This window comes from Ambystoma mexicanum, chromosome 13 (genome assembly GCF_040938575.1).
Source record: "Ambystoma mexicanum isolate Mex_15411 chromosome 13, UKY_AmexF1_1, whole genome shotgun sequence".
Lineage (NCBI taxonomy): Eukaryota > Metazoa > Chordata > Amphibia > Caudata > Ambystomatidae > Ambystoma > Ambystoma mexicanum.
In genome coordinates this window covers 89483875-89510190 of record NC_090938.1, presented here as the reverse complement: position 1 = coordinate 89510190, position 26316 = coordinate 89483875, and the positions used below count along the sequence as shown (strand labels likewise).

General features: G+C 45.9%; 1 protein-coding gene and 1 long non-coding RNA gene across 2 annotated transcripts in view; one reads left to right on the top strand and one right to left on the bottom strand.

The window, feature by feature from the left end:
• Positions 1-917: 917 nt before the first annotated feature.
• LOC138520919 (cytochrome P450 2A13-like) lies at positions 918-26316 on the top strand. Its single transcript, XM_069633347.1, has 3 exons — positions 918-1516; positions 5328-5490; positions 21958-26316. The coding sequence occupies exons 1-3, from the start codon at positions 1337-1339 to the stop codon at positions 22110-22112; spliced, it is 498 nt and encodes a 165-aa protein (XP_069489448.1). The 5' UTR covers positions 918-1336; the 3' UTR covers positions 22113-26316.
• The window catches only part of LOC138520920 (uncharacterized), a 99757-nt gene continuing 76049 nt past the window's right edge, over positions 2609-26316 (bottom strand). Inside the window, exon 4 of the long non-coding RNA XR_011282891.1 lies at positions 2609-8506. This is a non-coding gene — a long non-coding RNA (uncharacterized lncRNA). The remainder of the gene's footprint in view (positions 8507-26316) is intronic.

The following is a 26316-nucleotide window of genomic DNA, read 5'->3' as shown; positions in this document are numbered from 1 at the left end:
CAGATGACGCTAGCGGTTGGATTCCTTCACAGGGGATTGAAGTTTGGGTCTTCATTGTGCAATTGATCTCTGTTTGCTGTTGAGTTGCTTCATGTGAAGATCTTGTGTAGTGGCTCAGAAATAATGAGGACCTTGAGGAAAAGCCTCCTGTGTTTGCAGGTGGGGCTACGCTTCTTTACTAATCAGAGTGGCTACACACAGCAGAGCTCCCTTGTGTGATTTCAGCTGCTGGATGGCAGAGCTGACAAATGGCAGCTGGTTGCCTTCCTTTAATGGAGCGTTGACAGATGTGTGCAGGATTCTTCATCAGAAGCCTGCAGTCGGTATTCCCTAACTGTGTCCACTTGAGGTATGGTTCTAATTCCTCTTTCTGCTATTCTTTTCAGCCGATGGCTGGCGGGAATATAATTTCAATCTCATTCTTTTCTACTGCCAAAAACACGAGTCCATATTAATAATATGTTAATATGAAATCTATGTGAGTCACATACTAAAACTTGCACCGAAAACTATGTAAGTGTCTGTGAAAATTGCATAAAATCAGTTTGGTTTAGGATATCAATAAACTAAACATTATACCTATACCTTCTTCATATATTTCATTTTGGAGTGGAACAATGGAGTGAACCTTCCAAGACTCAAACTTGTGTCACAGTAACACATGGTTGAGTGTTACTCTTCCCTGCATTCAGCAAGCACTAACAATAAAATCACAAACTTAGATAAGTGCGGCTATAAGGTTTGTCAATCCCCCTTCTCTCAAAAAAATACTTTCAGTAGTTGATGTGTGGGTACATGGTAGAGTTGCACCTTGGGATGGTTGCTTTTCCGGCGGGATGGGGGTTGTCTAAGTCAGAGATTCTTAAGTGGTATAAGGACCTGGTCTGTCTGGGAAGAGTTGGAACCTGGATGAGTGATTTCTAAGCTGGTTGTATATGTTTTAGACAGGCTCATTATTAGCTTTGTTTATATCTGAGCTGGGAAGCCCATTAGTACAGTAGCTTCTCCTTTTCGATGGATCAGCATTACAAGTTTGGACAGATATGAATCCCCGCTGAGCATACATTCAAGTTAACATTTACACCATAATAATCGAATGTGTACACAGGAGACGAGCAATTTTCAGAGCCAACTGGCACTGCTCTCTAAAAAAGTGATCTGCGAAAACGCCTGTTTTTCTGGCCCAATATAAAATAGCAAAAAATTGTGAAACAACGCAGAACTCATCATCAGACAGAACACTGCAATCCACAAGGAGGCGTGCCATGTAAATAAAACAGAGGGTTGTTCCTTCCGGGCCACTGGTTCATTCACCCTTGCACAGGCAGTGGCAGCAATGTTTCTAGCTGGAGAATTGACCATCTATCTCTATGCTGTTACCTCAGTGTTGCTTTTCTGGTATTTCTGGAGAACTTACGATGAAAGGAGCCGGCTGCCTCCGGGGCCGTCTCCCCTTCCCCTCATAGGGAACCTGCACCAGATAAGCACCGGGGATATGGTGAACTCCCTCAAAGCGGTAAGTTTAATATTTCTCTTATTTTAATTCTAGACTTCAAAGTATCTAACATTTCAAAGCATGGATGGAAAACCTCATCCCTGACCATTAGTACAGGGGGGAAGCAGTTGTGCATAAAGATAGCAAGTGTACCCACACATTTGAGCATATACCAAAAGTGTCCCTTTCCATTCAGAAGTATGTATCGCTCAATTCTATGTGTTGGTTTCTGTATTTCATACCTTCAGAGTTGTATATCTGAAATTGTATACCTTGAACAAATCTATTAGGATCACCAAAGTGAGCTACCAAATTAAACACATTTCGTCTCATTAAATGCAATTAAAACGTGTAGATTGATGTCCACTTTCCTCAATAGAGAAAGCCATCCAAGCCAATAGGCATATGCAGCCATTTCCTGCCGCAATGATGATTTTGTTAGCACCATTAACATTACACTCAGAGAAGGCAGAGTTCTACTCGTGATTGTTAGCCTTCCATTGCCAGGACGTGTATACTAGCAAATTATGGGATTTTAGAGTCAGATATTACTTTAGCAGGAGAACCCAAGGAGGCAGGGCATCATCAGACCGGTAATGACCCCCAGCAAGGATGCTATTGTTATTAGTACCACAGCACGTTGTACCAGGGTACTTATAGTATGTTTCTCATCTTGAGAAACGGCGTGTAAACTGTTCCTCAACTAAACAAAAAAAAGCAAAGAAAATGCATGTCATGGGTCGGAGAGAAGGCACTCCACGTAGTCCCTTCTCCCTTTCCATGGTGGCCATTCGCGAGGCGGACATATGCCAGGTTCACTACTGTTCCCAGAGCTAGCGAGGGACAATGCAGCACAAGGTAAGTAGAGAGGGTGTGGGAGGGCTTAAATATGAGGAAAGGTGGAGTGGGGTTGGTGGGAAGGGAGTGCAGGGGGCGCGTGGAAACACACTTACCTGATAATTGGTGAGGGAAGACGGTGGCCTCCTGCTCTTAGGAGGCTCAGAGCTGGGTCTTTCTGTGTGTGGAAAATACCCCTTTCCAAGCCTTCTCCTTGGCTGTGAGGCTGACGCCCCCCCCCCCGCCGGGTACCACTAAAGAATATATACTACTACATTTGGTCAATAAAACGACAACCTTTTTATGAAAATGTTAAGCCACTTTAAAAAACATGAAACAATCAATTGCTGCCATTCATTCTTAGTAATATGTTGTGTTTTGAGCAGAAAATGAATGACATTAGGTTTTCATGTAGCGCTTCATGCCTAGTTGCTGTCATTTCTAAGTGCTATAATAATTTCTGTTCTTATTTTCTGATGTAACAATACTCATTTTATAAAGCTCACAGGTTTAAAGGTCAGATAGAGTTGGCCCTCCTGGGATTTTTACCTGTGATTGTAGGTAGGTCACTAACATCCAAGGAGATTATTGTACTCACTGAGCTATCTAAATAAAGACCAAAGGGGAATGTGACATCTTTCTAAGCACCCCACCGAGGGAAAAGAGACTCACACACATGTTGACTCCCCCTGTTCTCTTGCTGACTGGCTAATTAATCAGAATTCCACTGAGACAACCTGGGAGAACCGCAAAACAGAAGAAAAAAACATTGCAAATTAAAAGAAGTATAGCTAATCATGTTTACAATTATTTTGTTTTCTAGATGACAAAACAGTGAAAAATGCAATAACTTTGCTGGAAAAGTCAAATTAAATAATCTTTTTACGAAACTTGGGAGTATAATAGATTAGTCCAGAAGTAGGTGAAAAGGGGGAATTCAAAGCTGCAGGTCCTGCGACAAAAGGAAAAGAGGCAACAAAATATACCCTCTCCTCAAAAAACCTTCTGTTGACCCTTCCATTCCAGCAGACTATCACCCGATTTCTATCACTCCTTTCCTGGGCAAACTCCCGGAGAAGTTGTCTATTTCCCAGTTTACCCTCTGCACTAAATCTGTTGACTGCTTCCATGACCACCAGTCTGGCTTTAGAACATCCGGAGGCACGTAAACTGCTCTTCTGAACACCTGTGAAGATCTGCTCTCAAATCTTGATTCTAATTCTCCCTCTGCCCTCATTCTACTCAACCTTCCTCTGCCTTCGATACAGTGAACCATAACACCCTGATGACAAGTCTCTGTGACACCCTGGGCATCACTGATCAGGCCCTGGCGTGCCTAACCTCCTTTCCCTCCGACCGCCCATCTCAGGTAGAACTAGGGTCTTTCCTCTCCCCTATCACTCTCTCTACCTGCGGTGTCCCCAAGGGATCTAACCTATCCCCCAGGTTTTTCAATGGCTACGAGGCCCCGCTGGCCCGTAAGATAGCCACCTTCACCTCCAACTTTCAGCGTGACATGAAGCTCTCCTTCAGGCTACCATTGGCCTCTTCCTCACTCATACCTGAATGTCTGCAATTCAGTTGTGGTGTGCTGTTAACAACCGCTGCCTCAATGCCAGTAAAACAGAGATTGTCCTCATCGGGACCCCTGCTCCCGCCTCCCCTCTTTCTCTCTGGGTGGCCTCTCTTGGCCCTGCCCCTCTACCTACTAACGAGGCAAAAAACCTGGGGGTCATCTTCGACTCCACTCTCTCCTTCTCGTCTCACATCATGGACATCTCTAAAAAGTCTCACCACCAACTGCACCTTCTCAGTGGTATTCTACCTTTTCTCACCTGTCCCCAGAGGATCACCATCTCAAGAGCCCTGGTCCTCTCTAGGCTGGACTACTGCAACAGCCTCTTTCTAAACCTGCCCTCTTCTACCCTCTGCCCTCTTCAACCCATCCAGAAAAGAACCGCAAGACTTATCCTTGGCCTCAAGCCCAAGGACCACATCTCTCTGGTGCTGAAATCCCTTCCCTGGCTCCCCGTGGCTGCAAGGATTAAGTTCAAGACACTTTGCACTCTCCACAAGCTATATTTGGGCCTGAAACTACTCTATCTGCAATGCGCCCTTCCTAAATACTCACCTTCCAGAGCCCTCCATTCATCTTCATCCAACTCTCTGCAGGTGAGCCGCTTCTCCAAACAGAGACTTGGGGGGAGATGTTTATCCTCTGCAGGTGCCTCCCTCTGGAACAGCCTCAACAACTCTGTCCATCTTGAGCTAGATCTCCTTAAATTCCGGAAACTCCTCAAGACTTTCCTCTTCTCCTCCTCCTTCTCTCTCTCCCTCCCCTGCTAACCACCTCTTTCTGCTCTCTCTCCTTTACTTCTGCTCAGTTTCACTGACTGGCTGTCTGGTATACCTTCAGAGCCTCACAGGTCCCAAGCTTTACTCGCCAGTCTCCTGCACTTGCCCCCATGCCTTGCCGCCACACTACTGCACTTCGGTTATGACCCATTAAAGTGGTATCTCTCTGCACTTAACCCATGTGCTGATGGGACTGGGCACACTTGTTCCTATGCACCCCCCCCCTGCACTTCCTTCTCTGTTCACCTGCATAATCTGAATGTACAATGCCTAGTAAGATCATTTGTCTTGTCTTCCCTATGTCTTCCGTTGCCAAGCATGGTTGCGCTTTGAAACACTTGTGTATAAGCGCATAATAAATAAGCAATCAATCAATCAATAAAAATGATAAGCACAAACAGCTTTCTCTGAAAAACTAACAGTGGTTAAATAAAGTATTGATGGTGAAATCCTGAAAGGGGTTAATAGGGACATGGTCCATAGGTTAAGAAAAAGAGGATCAGAAATGATCCTCACTTTCCCCTGCCACACTGCATCAAAAACAATAAATAATTATCAATTGTTTTCTTTTGATTACGGGAACTGTTCTCCCTACTTTATCAGAATTTCTTTTTTTTTAACATTTTCCTGGGATTTGCAGCTGAGCCTGAAGTACGGTCCAGTGTTCACCCTGCATTTGGGCATGCGCCAGGTCGTGGTGCTCTGGGGATATGATGCAGTGAAGGAAGCCCTGGTCGATCAGGGAGAAGAGTTCAGCGGAAGGGGGGATATGCCCACCTACCAGTCTGTAATTAAAGATTATGGTGAGTAAATAAAGTTATTGGTTGAGCTTTAAATAGATATCTGCTTAAATGCCCCTTTATACAGGTTACATTTGTTCCATTGAAGATTGGGGGCGGGAGGGGGTGGGGCGGTGTGATAGTGTCTTTTAAGATTTTAGTGAAAGGATGCTTTAGCCGCCTCCTATCACAGTCTTGCACTTTGGACAATTTTGGAGGGGTATATTCGGCTACTCCAACTTGCCTCCATCAGCTCTTCGGCTCAACCAAACTGCATTAAACCAAGCACCTCTCAATTCCAAAGTGGACAGAGGCAGCTGGTGGCTGACAGTACCAATGCTATCGTCCCACCATCTCAGGCATGGATGGACTGGCTCCTATCCAACCCATCATGGAATTATAGACCACTCAGAGAATTCCCCTCAGGGCAGTCTATTTGCCATCCAGCGTCGGGGAATCCCTGAGAGATCACATGATGCAGGAATAGGACAGACATGGGCCCTCATTACGAGTCAGGCGTTGGACCATGGTGCTATTAGCACCATGGTCCATGCTGGATTCCGCCATGGTGGATGGCGGAATTACCGCCCCATTCCAAGGTGAGTGGGGCGGTAATTCCCCATTCACCATTTGCCCTTCCCCATTCCCATTTTTGCCCCACAGGGCATAATGGGGATGGTGAAGGCACTAATTACGGCACCGTAAATTACGGTGCCGTAATTAGCACCAAGGTCGCTTAGCGCCTTGGACTTTAACGCCTGGAAAAAGCAGGCGTTAAAGTGTGAATCAGGCGTTAAGGGTTAACGGCGCCGGCGGCGCCTTTAAACCCTTAACGCCTGACTTGTAATGAGGGCCATGGTGTGGGCCCTACCAAACCTGAATGCACAGCTAGCTGCCGTTTGCACCATATGGCAGGTCACGAGCATGACTTAGAGGTGCATAAAGGCCTTATGGGGAAATTACTTCTGTGAGGCATCTCCCCATCTCTTGCCTTATTTTGGTGGTTATTTTCTATTTATTTGTCTAAGGCGGCTGAGCTAGTGCTCAACTATTGCTGCATATCGCTTCTACTGGATCCAGTTTTGTCACCATGGTTTTTGGACATTGAAATAGGTATGTCCTGAGGAAAAAAACACAAAATATTCCAGTGATGCTGAAAACAAAATGCTTGGAACAAATCACACCATTTGATACAAATAACCAAATCCATAATATGGCTGGAAATTACTGCCTTTTCTCGATAGTTGTTAAAGTCATTTTTACAAAACCTCATTTGCTGCAAACTGGATCCAGAATAAAACATGTTTGGCTGGTTAAGCAGAAGGTCCACGAAAGAAACATCCAGTGAAGCGTATCTCAACGAACTGACTTTTCAAAATAGTTTTTGACCCACATCCTTCCTAAACATTCTCTTCATGAAATGATATGATATACACAAGTGTTTCAAGGCACGACGATGCAAGGAAGGGGTAAGAGAGGGAGGACGGAGACCACGATCTTACTAGGCAAAGTGACATTGAGATTGCGCAAGTGCAGGGGAGGGGGAGGGGAAAGTGCCAGGGGAAAGGGGAGGGGGCAGTGCTGTATATGGGATCAAAACAATTACAAGAGGTGCGCCCAGCAGGTGGCAGGTGCAGTGCATACAGCAGATATCCAAAAGTGCAGGTAGGGGGACTGTAGGGTTACAGATACAGACCCAAGTGCACAGGTTGACGGGGGGCAGTGCGGAGGAGCAACTGGGCGGGTAAAGACCTGGGCCCGAAATCAGAGGGTAGCCATGTGACCAGTGCAGTATCAGACAGGAAATCAGCAGGGGAGAGGAAGAGAGAAGGCCGAAGCAAAGAGGAAAGTCCTGAGGTGCTTCCGGAACCGGAGATGGTTCTCCAGTTTCAGAGAGGCAGGGAGGCTGTTCTAGAGGGAGGCCCCAGCCAAAGAAAGAGATCTACTACCAACTCGTTGCTTGGAGAAGCGACTGACCCTGAGGGAGCTGGAGGTGGAGGAGCGAACAGCTTGAGTGGGAAGGTATTTACGAAGAGAGATAGCTGGCCCCTTATCCAAGCAAGCACAGATACAGTCTGGAGTGGCAAAGCCTGGGAGCAACATGATTAAGACCTCATCACAAACTCGAGCAAACAAAAGCAACCTCAGAATTTGGAAACTTTAAGGCATTCTTAATGGCACCCACAGACATGACCAGAACCTTGCAGTCCTCTAGCGAGATAGTCTTCCATAAGTGGCTTGCTAAATGCATTGAGTGATATTGGGGTGGACTGCAGGGAAAGGATTAGAGATAGTTTGGAAGAAAGATAGGGTAAGAAACATAGAATGGGAGACAAGAAGAGAAATAGGATGAAAGAGACAAAGAATTAAAGAGAGAGATATGGGGAGGGAAAGACATGGAGAGGATAGAGATGACGAATAAAGAGCATGAGGGGAAGGAAGGAAGGGAGGAGGAAAGAAAGAAAGAAAGAAAGAAAGAAAGAAAGAAAGAAAGAAAGAAAGAAAGAAAGAAAGAAAGAAAGAAAGAAAGAAAGAAAGAAAGAAAGAAAGAAAGAAAAAGAGAGTAAGGGGTACTGTACAATAGCCAACTACAGAGGGAAGTGCCAATGTGGGCCTGTTAGATAACTTAGAAAAACCTGCAGCTGGTAATTGTGTCCAATCTTATTGACCCAATGTGCAGAAGAACTCTCAGTTTGCCGTAAATATTCCCAAACTTGTACAATCAGGGACTACTCAGTTTGTCACAAAAAGTCAGAAATTGCTATTCCTGGATTTGACCCAACTTTTGTAGGTGTCCAAGCTGGTATTTATCCCAGTCTGACTCTGATCCCGAATTTTTGAGGCTGGGTGGTGTGCATTGGTGGTGTGGCAGACTGATGTCCTCGTTGAGGGAGACTTGCAGGGAAACAAACTCAAAACAGGGTGTTAGGTGGCGTATCTTTGGCTGCATTACGATGTCCGTAGTAAGGAGACACCTTACTAATCTTCTGCCAGAAGAAGGCTTCAGTGCTGGCCGGGCTTATTAATTGAAGATAGGGCACTGTATGAGAGAAATAATCGTTTAATTTAGTGGCGGGGAAGACAAACAAAAACATCCAAAAAGCATTTAGAGTAGAATAAGCATTCATTTCGGACCATGTAGTTTGCTTTTTGCAAGATGCAGTTTTAGCATGTTTTTTAACTGCTGTTGTCTCTGTTCAAGACATTCCATCTTGATGTCCTCGGGCCCTTAACAAAATCCTTGTGCCTAGAAGCTTGTGTGCAGTGTAGAAATGTTTGAAAAAAGCACATAACGTGGCTCTTGATTTCATTGTGCCACAATTAATGGTTTGTTGCAATGTGTCTATCTTTCCCATCTCCCTGGCATGCTGTTGAGGATGTTTGTTTGCATGTATGAGGTAACGAGTGCCCAGAGAACGGGATGCTGTGTGAGATCGCTGCTTTCCCTGCTCTACTCTAAATTCTTTAATACACAGTTCTGAACCCTCCCAATGTGTGTATTTTGCCAAACTCTGAAGCCTGAAAAGTAGATCCACACAGGGTTGACATGTGGCTAACCTTGTACCAGTCCTGCAGATGAACTGTTCTGATGTTGAATCTCAGTTACCAGTTTAATGGTATCCATGTAATTTGCTTTCTGACTTTGAGAACATTCAAACATGTAATTGCTCTTGTTACTTTAGCCAGCAAGATAGAGATAGCCGGTAAGGTCGCTCAGTGGGTTCAGCGCTTGCTGCTGCAATGTGTGTGATCTGCAGGTTGCAGGTTCGATTCCCGGCAAGCCAACTCAGCCTTTCACCTTCTGAGGTTGATAAATGAGTACCAGGACAGGTTGGGTGATATTGTATGTATATTTGTTATAGAGAAAGCGCTTAAGCCTAAGTGCTATATAATAACTCATCATTATGATTTGGGCTTCGACATCTGCTTGCATTCACAGTAGTTTGGTAATATGGGCCTATACACACTGATATTAATGTTAAATATGATGATCCATTCTTATATGAAATGTATATCACATTACAGTGATATTGTAACCATATTGTTCATAGTGTACTTAGGAACAATGCTGGGATGCCACTTCCTGTTTTGTCAAGGGGTGAAAGGTTGTGTTCCATCGCTTCCTGAGATGTCACTTCAGGGTGGAGACATATGACACCACTTCAAGTGATGTCGTCAGAGGTCAAGGGTTGTGTGATGTCACTTCCGCTACCCCTGGCATTTTGGTGAAATGACGTCCCTTGCAAATACTGACCCTTCATCTCCCTGCTCATTTGTGCTTTCATGGTTGTGGGGCATAGATTAATGTCCAGGGCAAGCAATCAAATCAAGTGCAGCCTCTCAGAATGCTCATCTCTCTGACGTTGCTACGGCACGGTTACAGCGAAATGTAGCCCCAATGCTTCCACTCCCTCAGGTCCCACTGGCAATGCCTCCTTTCTTGGGGGTGGGCAAGGGGTGGCCTGGGGTGGCTCCCCTGACTTACCTTCTGGAGCTGGGCCTGCCGTAAACCGTCACTCGCATCGAATTACGGGAAGTGGCACAGTGGTGCTATGTCACATATTTGGAGCCTGTGGGACTCCATAGTGAATTTCTCAAACTTAGCCCCGACAGTAATTCCATTGCAATGACTGATGATTGTCTGTGCAAAAGTGAAGGAAGTACCTCCAGCTTTTTGCTGGAGGTACATTCTCCTCTTTACTGCAAAAGCTTGTAATGCGACAGTGGATACTGAGATAGTTAACTGGTGGTATTGGAATTGCCACTTCTTTACCACCATTTTACCACAGCACTGTAATCATAATGAGCCTAGTGTCTTGTAACTGCGCATGCAGCATTTGTTGTCAGGCTGGAAAGATTTCCAAGGATAAGGCTTGGTCTAATTCCTGCAGGTTCAAGCACTGGATTTAGGAGTTTATCAGATCTTGACTGAGGAATTGGATGAGACAATGAGCTTCCCTTGGTGTTCTGGCAGGAAGATCTGGACCAGATTATAATGATCATCTGTGATGCTGGTACTGTGTGAAGATTTTGGTGCTGGATTGGGCACAAAGCGAGTTTAAACAACCATAGAGGTAGATGCAACTTCCTGTTTCCTGTGTGGGTTGAGTTTAGCTAAAGGAAAGAGAGTTGTGGTAGGTCAACACTAATAGAAAAGGGAGAGAGAGAGAGAGAGAGAGAGAGAGAGAGAGAGAGAGAGAGAGAGAGAGAGAGAGAGAGAGAGAGAGAGAGAGAGAGAGAGAGAGAGAGAGAGAGAGAGAGAGAGAGAGAGAGAGAGAGAGAGAGAGAGAGAGAGAGAGAGAGAGAGAGAGAGAGAGAGAGAGAGAGAGAGAGAGAGAGAGTGTGTGGGTGTCTGTGTGGGTGTCTGTGTGGGTGTCGTGTTTGTGTGTTTGCTGGGTGAATCCTTTACTATTTTGTCAGGGAATCCGGTTTTCTTTCTAGTTTGTGAAGTCATTTTGTTCTGCTTTGCCAGTTTAGTTTGGGATACCAGTTTCTTTTAGGACAACTTTTTCATTAATCGCTTTCACTTTTCTGGTGAAATCTTTTGTTTGGGGAACCTCTTGTGTTTTTGTTTCATTTGAAGAAAATGGCTGGGTGGGAGGATGAAGATTATGTGCTGTCTTTTAGTAATTTCAGTGATCATGATGCAGGGGTGGATGCTGAGAAAAAGTCCCAGTTACATACCATAACTGGTGCGTTGAGGCCCACACGCAATCTGCCTCCTACTCCTGAAGTTGGTGCTGGTAATGAGAGCTTACAGGACTGGTTTTGGCATTGGTGTTGATGATGGAGATTGAAGTGATTGTAGAGGGAATATTGGTGCTGATTATGCAGAGGGTCAGGTGGAGGAGGAAGGAAGGGAGGATGAAGAGTATGCAGGAGTGATGGAGGAGGAAAGCGGTGACTGGATCACGAAAGAAGAGGGGGAAGAGAGAAACAGGAGGAGGCAGCACATGCAGCAGTAGTTGAAGAGAAAAGGGAGCAGGAGCATGGAAAAGATGTGGAGTAGGACTGGGAGGAGTGGTTGAGGAGGAAAGGGGACAGGAGCATGCAGAAGATGGGGAGTAGGAATGGGAGGAGTGGCTGAGGAGGAAAGGGGACAGGAGCATGCAGAAGAGGTGGAGTAGGAATGGGAGGATTGGTTGAGGAGGAAAGGGGACAGGACCATGCAGAAGAGGTGGAGTAGGAATGGGAGGAGTGGCTGAGGAGGAAAGGGGACAGGAGCATGCACAAAATGTGGAGTAGGAATGGGAGGCGTGGTTGAGGAGGAAAGGGGACAGGAGCATGCAGAAGAGGTGGAGTAGGAATGGGAGGAGTGGCTGAGGAGGAAAGGGGACAGGAGCATGCACAAAAGGTGGAGTAGGAATGGGAGGCGTGGTTGAGGAGGAAAGGGGACAGGAGCAAGGAGAGGAGGTGGGGTAGAAATGGAATTAGTGGTTGAGGACGAAAGGGGAACTAAGCATGCAGAAGAGGTGGAGTAGGAATGGGAGGAGTGGTTGAGGAGGAAAGGGCGTGCAGGAGCATGCAGTTGCGACGGTGGAAGAGTCAGGGCATCACAGCCAGCATCAAAGGTGTCCTGGGAGGAGGCACTGAGGGCCAATGTCAGACCCAGGAGTGTTTCTGAAAGCCCCTTTGCCATCACAGTCTAGGGTATGCAGTGTAAATATTGCCAGCAAACATGTAGTCAGTGAAAACGTTGTGGTGAAAGTAACTCTGCATCGAAAAAGGTGCCAAGCAAAATTAGTACAGAAATACAGCTGAAAAGTATCCACAAATGTAGCGCTGCTAGGGCAATTGCTGGGGTTAAGGAGGGTTTTGTGGACTTGTGATCACCTGGTTTCGGGTTAGGATAGGGATTAGGGTCAATATTAGGGTGGTTGCTGCAGAGCTGGCGATGTTGTAGTCGTTAGGGTAGATTACGTGTCAGGGTAAGTGTTAGATTAGGGGTTATAGTACGGCGGCTCAGGCTAATAGAGTAATGGTTTGGGTAAGTGTGATAGAAATGGAAAGGGAAGTTGGGGAGGGCTGGGAATGCTTGCACTGGATAGGGGTTAGGAAAAAGGTAGTGGTTAGAGCAAGGTAAGCATCAGGTTTCAGTTAGGGTAAGGCTAAGGCTAGGATTATAAACAGAGAAGAGAGTGGGCAACACCATGTATTCAAAAATGTTCAGAATATTCAAGTAAAAATCAAATATTTCAAAAAAGAATATACATCCAATGGAAAAGGAGCTGGCTGTGACAAGTCTGGAGACACCCGGACTTATAATTGCAACACACGCTGGAGACCAAGTAATAGACTGCAGTGTGAGTCACAGCCCTGCAGTGTGAGTCACAGCCCTGCAGCTGCACAGTGGAGGATCGTTTCTCTCTGTGTATTACAAGATTGGTTTCCTTGTAAGCACGAGTGGATTTTCTCCATGCCTTTGTGCATAATGTCATTTACAACCCACTGCTGAGTGGGCATGAACGCAGGACGTTCTGTTTTTCACCACTGACCACACCAATGAGACTCGCCCTGATGAAGGAAATAATTTCCGAAATGCATTGGCTTTTTTAGTCTAATACATGTGGATTGTGGCAACTGCTTCCTCACTAAGGATTATTAGTGATAGCTTTTTGTTTGAACTATTATGGATAAATCATTTTTGATATGAATCAGAAAGACTCATCTTCCTTTCTCTAAGAAGTATGGCATATTATGGATACTTGAACATATTGTCGTGAATCAGATATAAATACGTGCCCATCTTGGGCCCCATATGAGAGCGGTTGTGTGACCCAGTATTATTACTTGGTCTCCAGCGTGTGTTTAAGGCTAGGATTATCACAAAGGTTTGGGTTAGAGCAGGACTATGTCATTTGTGGTGAGCCGGTGATGGGGTTGTAGTTAGATTCACTGCTGAGTTTCCATTGGTTCTGTATTGATTAATATGTAAATAAAATGATTTAGCATGCTGAAGGGTTAGTGTTCTGTAAGAGTTCAGGGTAGTAATTAGAGTTAGGGGAATGTTGAGGAATGGAGTTCCGGTGATTGTGTAGGTTTTGTTAGAGGTTTCGGTGATTGTTAAGGTTACAGCCTTGTACCTTTTGTGTATTTAAAAATAGTTTTTCTGGCGACCCTATTACTAGCAACATTTTCACACTTTGCAGTGAATGTACTACATTTTTTAAAACAGCTTTTTGCTGACTACATTTTCACATGACTACATTTTCACATGACTACATTTTCCTGGGGACATCTTCACATGGAACCTAATCTAGAACCTTATATTATTTCAGAGGGCTTAAGGGGTTATACAGGAGTGGCTGAAAATGTTGTTCACCCTATACCAGGTGTCAATAAGGAGAGATCAGATCTCAGACAATCTTTCACTTGGTACAACAGCCCTTCTGAACAACCTGCCATGGCAGCACAGGCAAGTGTATGACACTGTCCAAGCCCCTCAAGCACAAACAAGTAAAGGGGGAGCTGATCATTCACTGGACACTGGGAAATGGCCGCACCATCCCAAGTCCCTCCAGTGGGTGAGTACTTTTTCCACAGTGATGATAGGGTAGCCACATACAACAGGGCCAGATTCATTCCCAGCCACACACAACGGGCCCAAGTCCATTCCTAGCCACACACAACAAGCCCATGTCCATTCCTAGCCACACACAACAGGCCCAGATTCATTCCCAGCCACACAGGCAGCATTTCCCAGCAGTCCAGGTTGCTGATTGTATTAGCAGATTATTAACCAGGGAGAACAGGTGAAGGAGTCAAAATTGGCTAATGTGCTTCTGCATTTTATGAAGAACTTACTGGAGCACATTTGAAAATAAGTGTTAATGGTGTTGTTTTGGTTCCACTGATATTAAGGAGAACTGCCAATATATTTAATTTTGCTTGGAGATCGGGACTGTTTATCCTGTTTTCGTGTTCTCCTTCCCTTCTTTCTTAAAAATAATTGAAGACTTTTCCACTTCCCTTAAAAAGTGCTAACATATTTGAGAATAAATCCCTGATTATGAGTGTAATGTAGAAGCTACTTGTGGACGTGCTTTTTCCCTCTGCTGCAATCTATTTATGAGTGACAGTAGCGGTATATGCTTCAAGGGTGCGGTCACTGCGGATTAGCAATTCCTATGTTGTGTACAGGTCAGAAGAAGGAGAAAGACTAGAATTTGCCATTCTCAATATACCTTTATTAAAAAAAATACAAAAATACCTAATTTTCCCTAAGCTATGGGCTTCTCTACCTAACACAACTACCTAGGGTGCTTGTCAATTGTGAAGTCCAAATCAAGTTTGTCCTCCATCCAAAACTAAACTGTACTGACCCAACCACTAATGTTAAATGACTAAAGTCCCGGGGAATTACTCCCTTCTCCTGGGGTGCCTTATCAGCAAGTCTCTATCAATATACAGATAGTTCTTGGCTATCTCCACTTAGCAGTTTCTTCAACTCGCTCATGGGACTCTTCCATACCCCTGGGCTCTCTTTCCCTTGACTTTTTAAGTCCTTCTGTATGGATGCTCTGATATCTTGAGGTCATTTCACTACGTCCTGCTTATGTGAAGTCAAAAGTCTCTCTCTCTCTCTCTCTCCGACTTCAAACTTATATATTGAGGCTTACAATCTTCTCCTCAGTGCCAGTCTTGGTCCTCTTTTCACTTGACTTTTCAATGGGACCTGTATGATATGCCAAGTAAAGATATCTCGCTCTTCTCAGGACTCAGTATTTCACTGGGACGAGTATGATGACCCCAGTAATTATTCACACTTTTTTTGTTACTTCGTATTATACTGGGGCGAGTATGATGATCCAAGTAATTATTATTATCACTCTACTTATCACTTCGTATTCTACTGGGACGAGTATGATTACTCCAAACATCATATTAATTCTTGGGACTGTGACAATTATGACTATGCCATTCGTTATCACTGCCTCTCTCTCAGGGTCTCCCGCTTTCCCTGTTACCTTCCTTGTAATGGGGCAGCATCACCTGGTCGCGTTGTTCTTCTTTGCTTCTGTCCTCATGGTCGGGACGGTTTGTGTGCTCGGCTCCTTGGGCACACATTGGTGTGATTTTTGGTAGGTGGTATCTGCTATGAGAGGGGTTTCCGCTTTCTCCCTATCTCGGTCACCACTTCTCAGTACTTCTCTTGCTCTCTGCCTCTTTGCTTTCTCTGGCATGCTTCAAGGTGCGTCTTGGAAAATGGTATTGGCTTGGAGAAGGGTTTCTTCTCTCTTCCCGTATCAGCCAACACTTCTGATTTGCATGTCCTTCTTGGGACTGATTTCCGCTTGACAGACTCTCACAGGTCTGTCCTTTGAAAAGTGTGGCTCAGGCACCTGTTCCTCCCAGCTTCTCCCCTGCTTGGGAAGTAGTGTTCCCCTTGAGTTTACCAGCGTCCCTCTCACAGCTGGTCTGAAACTCCTGGGTTTCTCTCTCTCTCTGGCTCTCTCTCCATCCACTCTTATGATGCTGCTCTGGTGCTCCCCCTGCATCTCATGGAAGTACTTCATTGGTTTCTAAGTCATATTCCTTATGACTCACTTGGGTTTCTTCATCACAGTACCAGAGAGGTACTTTTCTTTTGATAGAACATGACAGTAGCAAATGTACAAATATTCTTCTTGTTCTCTCCCAGGAGGCATGAGGTTGTTGGAGTGCTGAGTGAGGTGGAATGGAGTTCATGGTGGGAGTCCTTCTACTCATGGGCAGAGTCTTTCCTGGTGAGGACTCTATTGCATCCACTCCTAGGAAGGGCATTGCGTAGCGGGATCACCTCTCTAGCCTCACAAAGAAAGACCTCTCCCGGGAGAAGTGAATGAATCCTTCAGTTCATCACAAGTGACAGAAATCGCTCAGTCATATTGCCACCAAGGTGTTGTTTAAAATAAAATAAAAAATGTAAAATAATTTACGTCTAGTGATTGAGACACTGTTTATTAGATTTCGAAGGGATGGGTTTATGGTGCGCTAATTGGGGTCCTCCCCGCACCTTAACCACAATGATGCTGCCACCTCACTCCTCTAAGAGATCCGGACTGCCTTGCCTTTGCCTCCTCCAGAACTATGGGTTAGTTCCCTCCTTATGGACTCACTCCTACCACCTTTGACTATCACTGTTCTTTCTGCTTGTTACTCTCATGTTGTCATCCTGATGTGCAGTGCTTCCTGAAACCCTTTGCTAACATCTGATTCCAAGATTGAAAAGTCAAATCTTGATATTTTAGCTTTGTTCTAAAAAGTCAAATATTGCTGTTTTTGCTTTGTGCTAAAAAGTCAAATCTTGCTGCCCATTGCGAAATTCTCTGTATTTTGCTTGTACACTGTTTCTTCTCTGTCTGTAACTTTCCAGCCCAGTAACCTCACCACTCTCTTTTGTCCCACACCTACCTGCCTTAGCCCCCCCCCCCCCCCGGTATCTCCATCCTCTCCTCGCTTCCACCCCAATGGCGCTTTCTGTTTCTCCAATCTTTTCCAACTGCTTATTCATTGACGATCCTTCCCTTCTAACTAAGTCTGGTAGGAAGAAGTTCAAAAATGATATCTTGGCCTCTAACCCTGGTCTTCCTATCGCCGACACCTACTCCAATGTTTCCGAAAGACAGACCCTCACTGACATCCTCTTTGTCGTTCCTTCGTCAGATCTATGGACTCCTCATATGGTCTCTGTGCTCTGCCCTATCTCCTCCTCTCCCATTAATGGTGGCACTCACTGGGAAATTCTCATGTCTTCCTTCAACTCCTCTAAAGTCATCATTAATGTCTACCTAAATGGCACTGTCATGGTCCAAGGCCCTCAGGCCAATCTCCTCCTCTTTGATAGGCACGTCCCTCGACTCATCAATTTCCTCTCATCTCCTGCTGTCCTCTCGTCTCCCCTCTTGGCTACCTTGCCTTCTCTCTCTCCTCCTCCTCCTCTGCCCCTCCTATGGCTCTTTCTCCTCTGAAGGGCATACCTCTGATCTGTACCCCTCCCCGGAAGGTCTTTAAGGCTGGCAACTTTCTTCATATTGCCACTCTCAAATATCGCTCTGCTGTCAAACACTCCTCTGACATCTGCCACCTCCTTGAAGAATTAGACCTTGATGTCCTTGGTTTTACTGAGACATGGTTCACGGCCAACTCTTTCACGAGCTTTGACACTCTCCTCCCTGATGGCTACAAGATCCTCTCAGCACCCAGATCCTCCCGGCCCGTTGGGGGGGTAGCCCTGATTTTTCCTGAGTGGATTCCTGCCTCTATCATTCCCACTCAGACCTACTCCTCTTTTGAATGCCTTGTCTGTAGGCTTTCTTTCTCGCCTACCCATTCTCTTACTGTGGTTACCATCTACCGGCCTCCTGGTCAAATCACCTCATTTCTCTCTGAGTGGGCAGACCTCTCCTCCTCCCTCCTGGCCTCTACCACTCAACTCCTCCTCCTCAGTGACCTCAATATACATTTAGACTCTCCTTGCTTCTCCTCTGTACTCTTCCGTGACCTCTGCGACTCCCTCTCCCTGTCCAAACTCCCCTCTGGCCCGACTCACTCTGCAGGGCACACACTCTATGTCTTGATCTCCTCTGACCTCCCCCTCTCCATCCATAGTGCCACTCCTCTCTCCTGCAATGATCACTCCCTTCTCTCCTGTTATCTCTCCCTCTCTTCCCCCCAAGCCATGCCTGCCCCAACACTGCCACCTACCTTCTCGGACATCCGGGCCATGAAGTGTGTGTCAGTTGAGGCTTTTGCCGCCACTTTCTCTCCCCCCTCCACCTTTGGCTGTCTCACATTCTGACACAGCCCTGTCTCTGCTCTACTCTTCAATTTCTGATACGCTTGATGCTCTTGCCCCTGTCATGAGGATCCGTTTGAAGTCCAAAGCCAAGTGCAATTCCTGGTATGACTCTGGCCTAGCTACACTTAAACGTAAGCGTAGGGCGGCTGAGAGGAAATGGAGGACTTCCTGTTCATACTCTGACAAACTGGCCTGTCGCCTGCTACACAAGCCAATACCGACTCTCTGTCCTCACCAAGAAGAGAGTCCACATTCAAGCTTGAGTCTCTGCGGCATCTAACAACTCGGCCAAACTCTTTAAAATCTGCAATGACCTGGCCAACCCTGCTGCAGTCTCTACCCCTCATGTTGCCTCCCAGGCTCTTTGCAATGCCCTTGCCTCTCACTTCATTTCTAAAACCCAGGACATCCTGTCCACCCACTCTACCCACACCTCTCCCCTCCCCTCTCCATCTGTGCTTGTTGACCCTCCTTAAGCCACAGCCCCACCATCCTTCTCGTCCTTTCCTCTTTTCTCCCCTGACGAGGTCGCTAGACAAGTCTGATCTATGAAAGCCTCATCAAAACAGGTTAATCCCTCTTCCTCTAAAACCATGAAGGACCACATTTACGCCCTCGCTCCGGCCTTTGCTGATTTTCGCAACCACTCCTTTGCCTTAGGATCCTTCCCCTCCCCTCTGAAGCACTCCTTTGTGCATCCTCTTCTCAAGAAGCCCACAGCTGATCCTTCTTGTGCAGCTAACTGTCGCCCAATTTCCATTACTCTCTTACTTGGTCTCCATGACCACCAGTCTGGCTTCAGAGCTGCCAAAAGCATGGAAACTGCTTTCCTGAACATCCGTGAATATCTGCTCTCCAACCTTGACTCTAACATTCCCTCTGTCCTCATCCTCCTCGATCTCTCTTCTGCCCTCGACACGGTCAACCATACCATCCTGCTCAACCGTCTCCGTGAATACCTGGGTATCACTGATCAGGCTCCTGCCTGACTGACCTCTTTCCTCTCAGATCAACCCTCCCAGGTCCAACTTGGGTCCTTCCTTTCATCTATCTTCCTCTCTACCTGTGGTGTTCCCCAGAGGTCTAACCTCTCGCCCTGGCTTTTCAACCAATACCTGGCAACTCCCGCCCACTGCATTGCCACATTCTGCTCAAATTTCCAGTGCTACGCTGGCGACACTCAACTCATTTTCAGGCTGCCCTCTGCCACCTCCTCTCCCTCTCTCATCTCTGATTGCCTGACTGCCATTCAAGATTGGTGTGCCGCCAATGATCTTTGTCTGAATGCCACCAAGACGGAGATCCTCCTCATCGGCACACCTTCACCATCCTTTCCCCTTACTCTCTGGCTGGCCTCCCCTGGCCCTCCTCCTACCCCCACCTACGAGGCTAAGAACCTTGGGGTCATCTTTGACTACACCCTTTCCTTCTCCGACCACATCTCTGAGGTCTCTAAAAAGGCAAATTTCCGACTGCACCTCCTCAGAGGTACTCTGCCTTTCCTCTCCTTCCCCCAGAAGCTCATGGTATCCCAAGCTCGCTCTGGTTCTCTCTAGCTTGGACTATTGTAACAGCCTCTTTCTAAATCTACCAGCCTCTACTCTACGCCCGCTGCAACTAATCCAGAACAGGACTGCAAAACTTGTCCTTGGCCTCAAGCCCTGGGATCGTATCTCTCCAGCTCTGAAATCTCTCCATTGGCTCCCAGTGGATGCCAGGATTAAATTCAAAACCCTCCGCATGGGCCCAAAATACCTTCAGCTATCCCTCTGAAAATACCTCCCCTCTCGGGCTCTTCGCTCCTCTACCTCCAACTCCCTCAGGTTCAATCGTTTTTCAAAGAAACGAGTTGGGGGTAGATCTCTGTCTTCGGCTGGGGCCTTCCTCTGGACAGCCTCCCTGCCACTCCAAAACTTGAGGAGAACCATCTCCGGTTCTGGAAGCACCTCAAGACCTTCCTCTTTTCTTCTGCCTTCGCTCCCCCTCTCCCCTGCTGATCTGTTCTCTCTTGGCACCGTGCACCTGGCCACCCTCTGTCCTCCGGGCCCAGGTACCTGCTCACCCTGCCACCCTTCCGCACTGCCTCCGGGCCACCCCTTGCACTGGGGTCTGTATCTGCACCCATACACCTCCCCCTTTTTTCCCTGCACTTATCAGACCTACCCTGTCTGCTGCCTCAAACCTAACTCTTGCAAATTGCTGGCTGCACTACCACTGTTTGTTGCCTTTATTATTTATTTATTGTTATTTATCTGTTTCTCCTCTGCTTCGGACTTTCCAATTCTCCCCCCTTCCATGCACTTTTCCTCTCCCCCTCCCCCATTCACTTGTGTGTTCTCAATGTCACTGGGCCTAGTAAGATCGCTGTTTTGTTCTCCCCTGTTCCCCTTCCTTGTCTTGTCGCGCTCTGAAAGACTTGTGTACAAGCGCGATAGAAATAAAATATCAATATCAATGGTGACGCGCAGCCAGCAAGTAAATTAACCTGCAGTAATATGTGCCAATGCAATATCGAGACGTGAACACTGTATGGGCCCTGGGGAAATATATTTTGAGGTGCATTAGGGGCCCCTTCTTCCATGACAGCACCACACCACCCGCATGGTGGCACAATGCTGCCTTAAATAAACGCCCTAGAAACACAGCACCCACCATACTCAAAATCAAGTGCAAAACTCTATTTTGTATACATTACCTCAAAGTTCTGGTTGCCATAAACAACCAACATGGTGGTTACCTTATTGCTGGGAGTAGTGCGAAAGGCAGGTTCAACAGCATGAATGGCGCTCTGTGGTAAGGAACGCTATTCATGGTATAACATAAAATATGGCAGACGCCACATATTGCTGCACTGCCAGATTTGGCACGAGTACCAACAATTGCTCACCATGTGAAATCGGGTCCTCAGTCGGGCACACACTAGCAGGCTGCCTCTGTGGCATAGGTCTTCTGCACACATGTTAGCATAATATTATACATTATCCTAAACCTGGTGTTCAGTGAATAACAACATTAATCCTGGTGGTCCTCCAAACAGTCTCATGCTAATTATTGTGCAAACTGCCTGTAACAATTCCAAAGGGCCAACACCATTGGCCCAATCAAGGGAATTAGCTATCCTGGATTTTATATGTTGGGGGATAGCCCCAGTGCAGTTAATTCCTTTGGTTTCAGCTAATTCCAAGTGTTTCCGGTGTGGATTATCTACTAATAATTATACTGCATTAGCTACTGGGTGGCTGACCGCTAAAAGATGATCATCCCTGTGTTTTATTCTAAAATCTTTAGATTGGCTGTTGCGCTGCTTGTACATGCTACATGCTTTTGGACTGGTCTTCTGCATTTCACGTTTATGCTGGGGTACATGCAGAGGAATTGCAAAGGAAAACCCTTGTTTGCACCTGTGGACATTCGCTCTCCATGTATCTCAGACCTGAGGCACAGCTTTAGGATATCATTTCCTCCCAGGAGGATAGCTCAACGGCAGCGTGCTCGACTTGGAAACAAGATGACCCTGGGTCCGCGCTTAGGAAACTCTGGGTATTAAGCGCGTTATAAATAACCTATCATATCATATCAGACAGGATGAGCGAGCTTGCAGAGGACTAGGTCTTTCTCTACCACTCAAGATAGATCTGTGTTTTCATTCAGTACGGTGGCCTGCTGGAATTAAACGTGCCAAATGTTCATCTCCCATTTCTTTTCCCTAGGGCAGAGTTTTAGCAACGGAGAACGTTGGAAGGAGATGCGACGTTTAACACTCATGACCCTACGGAATTTCGGAATGGGCAAGAGAGGCATTGAAGAGCGCGTCCAGGAGGAAGCGTACCATCTCATTGATGCACTTAAAAAAACTAAAGGCTGAGATTTCTAGAGCAAAGTTGAACAAATCATTGCTAGTCAACAAATTAAACTTTTGTTGCATCACTGAAATCAAATGCACACATTTGAACTAGATGACATCTTGTATTTGGTATCTCAGGCTGCATAGTTATTTAAGAAATGTTTGATAGGCTCTTTGTACCTTTTTTCACATTAACCGTAAATTGCTTTGAATTATGAGACTTGATTGCATGTTATCTGTTATGAATTATGCTAGCTATACAATTACTATAACATTTGAATTAGGTCGGTTCACGGAACTGTTACCTGCTGGAAGGTCGGTATCAAGTGGAGTAATGGGGAGCCTTCCTGACTCCACCCCTGGCCCTGACATGGAGAGACAGGGAAAAGGGTAAGGCCGGTTAAGCCCTCCTGGGGAAGAAAGCCAGTGAGGAATGAGTCCAGTGATGGAATGTTTGAAGAAATTCAGTAGAAGTTGTAATGATATGATAAGTTATTTATAACGCACTTAATACTCGGAGGTTTCTAAGCACGGACCCAGGGATCGAACCTGTGTTGCTCTGCGTCATCTTGCTTACAAGGCGAGAACGTTGCCGTTGAGCTATCCTCCCGAGACTAATGGTAGGCTTTACTGCCTTTCAGCGTGGTGCAGGAAGATTGAGGTCTTCTACTACAGATCAGTTCCCAGCACAGCACCTACGTAGGGATAGAGAGAGAAGGAAAAAGGAGTTTAGTGTGTGCTGTATGTTCAAAACGGAGGCAATTGGAATCAGCACTGTAGGAATAGATAATGGGCCTCATTCCGAGTATGGCGGTAGGGGGTTAACGGCACTAGTAAGGATGCCTCCAAACTTGGAATGACCCCCAATGATTAGTAAGAGGAGAGTAATATCTTTATAGCTTGCTTACCGTAGGAAAACTCTCTGCACGTTTAACTAGAAGAATGGAGCACATGTTGCGCTGTCTGGAAGAAGATGCACGTGTTGCGCTGTCTGGGAGAAGATGCATGTGTTGCGTATTTGATGCAGTTGTTGCGTAGTTGAAAAGGTGATGCATGAGTTGCGTATCATAGGTCCTCATTACGACACAGGCAGCCACGGAATGAAGGGGGCCGGTAGGGGTCCGTTCCTGTTCATTCCGGGACGCCCTATTCTGAGGTCTGCAGCGGGACCCACTAAGGATGTCTGGTGAAACCAGGCGTCCTTAGAGGGACCCCCTAGCAGACGGGGGTGCTAACAATGGGCCCGTCATTAAGGGGCCCGTTGTTAGCATCCTCCCCATTCCCATTGAGCATATGGGGGCTCAAATGGGAATGGGGATGTAACAGGTCCGAGTCCCGTGAAAGGGATTTACCGGGCCCTCCAAGGTTGGAATGGCCCGGTAAGTCCCCTTTCGCGGGACCCGGACCAGGAAGCCGGTATGGAGGCAGCCATGCCCTTATTAAGGGCATGGCTGCCTCCATACTCATAATGAGGCCCATAGTCATAAACTCGTCGACTGAAGGAGGCTGAAAGTGCCGTGCAGCACTAATATGCTAACTTGCAAATAGTACAGTGCACGGGTCTCCCTGAGGTTTGCTAACTGTGATTGTAAGAAAGTCACAGAGGCAATGTAAAGGATAATTATTCCCGTTCATGTCTACAGGGAATATCACGTTCAGACGGAACGAGCAATTGAGCGGAGATACAATTGCCATGGCATATGGGTCGCAAGGCAACAATGCCGTATAAAGCTCAATGTGAAACAAGGCAGGGAGAGAAAGGCACAAGGAAGGTGGGAAGGGAGAGGAAAGAAGATAGAAAAAGACACTTACTTGGTAGTAATTACGGCAGCGTAGCGTGTAGTCAGCATTGAAGTAACGCGAGGATCAAAATACCCAGAGAGCTTTTACAGAGAGGGACGGGTGGCCAGGTTTAAAACAACTAGACCGTGGAGGTGGATTCGAATGAATAGGCCTTTTAGAAGCCAAGTTGGAGGACAGATAAGAATTATGTATGCAATTTCCATTTCTTCCACAGAGAATAACGATGCATGACATTATCAGCAAGCTATGGCTCTTACAGAAAATGTGCAAGTATAAAACAGCTCCAGTAAGATTAGCAGAAAGAGGATTCCCATTGATGAGGACTGTAGGTGGTGCAGGTGTGCATTATGGCAGCTTAATGCCAGCCCACAACATTAAGGGTCAAGGACACTGGCGTGCAGAAGTTGGAAGCATTTCTGAGGTAAATAATCTGAGATACCACCAAACGGATTTACAGTTACCATACAAGTGGTGGTAGGTGGTGTTAATCCCCCCACTGGTGGAATTAAAAGTGTAGGATTCACCTCAAGCATCATGCTCTAGGTACTTTTCCCCACGTTTCCTCCCAAAATCGGCCGAAATACCACTCGTAATTGCACATGTGGCAATTCCAACCCAAAACGTGTAATTTGGCAGTGTGGGAAAAATGGAGGTAATGGAATTACCTCCACTTTTTTCCTGCACCTCCAAACCCATAATGAGGCCCAAAGTCCTGTAACTGGTGCCTGTATGCCAGAGAGCAGGGAAAACGTGGCATTGTGGTGGGCGAAATGAAGAGCTTGCAATAGTAAGGGAGTGTGCTGTAATATTCAATAGAGGGTAGTTAGATGATACAGAGGCTTAGGGTGCGGTTGGGAAGAGGGAGTGTGGAGGCAAGGGGAGAACAGTGGTTACAGGCCCCCTGTAAACAAATAGAACAGCAATGAGGGGAGAGATGCCACCTTTTTTCTGTGTGGCATTGTTATGCTCGTATTTTAACATCCTAAGAGGTCTCGCACTGTCTGAAAAGTTTTCTCAACAATAATGGTTGACTTAGGGATTTGATCAGAAAGGAAGTTGAAGGAAGTTGATCAGTGTGACCCTGACTCCGGCAGCTTTTGGTTTGACTTTCAGTTTTGATGAAACATTGAAGTATAGTAAGAAAAACCCCAAAGAAATCTTTAATACTAGTTTTCACTTGTGTTGCAAGTGTTTTCATTAGATTTCATTTGTTCTGGGTGGGAGAGATTTGGGGTTTATAGTGCAAATTATCCAGATGCGAACCAATCAGGAGGCCAGAACACAGGCGTAAATCCACGTTACCACTCACATGCTCTCCTGGCTTTCGGTGGCTCTCTTCCAGGTCTGCCATTTTTTAAACTGGGCATTCCCCAAGGCCTGTTCACTCCCTCCTCCTTAATCTCACAACCCACGCCCCTGTGTTCTGCAACACTCACATACCCCAAATGACCTTGGTTGCCTCCAATGCCCACGCTGTCTTCATGTGTTCCTTTGCCCTCTTGACCATGGTCACCATTGAAATAGAAAAGGGACTTGCTCGCTTTACTAATTACCATAGCGACATCTTTGCATTTTTTTTGTTTTTTGTTGGGAAAATGGGCGCACTCATTATGCATGGATCCCATTTCCCTAGCAGGACATATGCTAAAATACGATTAGCTTCCCAGTGGAAGCACCAGGGTACTAATAGTGAAAACTCCCACTGCTCTCACTGAAGCCTTTGCTTCCTTCAAGCCTGCTTTAAGCTCAGGCAAGGGGCCTGTTACTGCCCTTTGCAACCCCCAAACAATTCTTCACCAATCAATAGTGCCGCTGCACGAGTGACAGGAATATGGGCTAATCAAAGGCAGTGAAAAATTGTAGGACCTTAGTGCTGGCCTCACTGGAAACAATGCATTAACACTGGGTCAATCTGCTAAAGTTTTACGAGTGTGTGAATGCGTGTTTGTCACTCACACATAGGATGTGTAAATTTAAGTGATTTGGTAGAGACACTACAGTTAAAATTAAATGTAATTTTACGAGAACCAGGGGAAAAAAATTCTGTTATATTTCTCCTCACTCATGGAACGTTATGCTAAATTTGGCACCGTTTTATGGATGTTAGATATATGGAAAATACATGAAGAGTAACCGATTTTTACATTCGGTTTTCCAGGATACAGAAATGTTTTTAGCATAACTATTTCAAAACTGTCCACTTCGAGTATCGACATTACTGCTTGAAGTTATGTTTCTAGTGTATGTAAAATTGTACGCCATTTAGAAATAATACAATATTCTGAAAGGCAGTCTTGTAGCGTTCTTTGAAAATACTTTTCTGCATTCAACTTCAAAGACATGACATCCTGGCCTGCCATACATGTATAGCTACAAGAATATGTTTCTCATATGTGTTGAAATAAACAAAATGAATTCTTCA

Excerpts from the sequence above, each read along its gene's own strand:
- LOC138520919 (XM_069633347.1), top strand. The coding sequence starts at position 1,337 with ATGTTTCTAGCTGGAGAATTGACCATCTATCTCTATGCTGTTACCTCA. Across the intron at positions 1,517-5,327 it reads TGGTGAACTCCCTCAAAGCG|CTGAGCCTGAAGTACGGTCC; the intron begins GTAAGTTTAATA and ends TGGGATTTGCAG. Across the intron at positions 5,491-21,957 it reads GTCTGTAATTAAAGATTATG|GGCAGAGTTTTAGCAACGGA; the intron begins GTGAGTAAATAA and ends TCTTTTCCCTAG.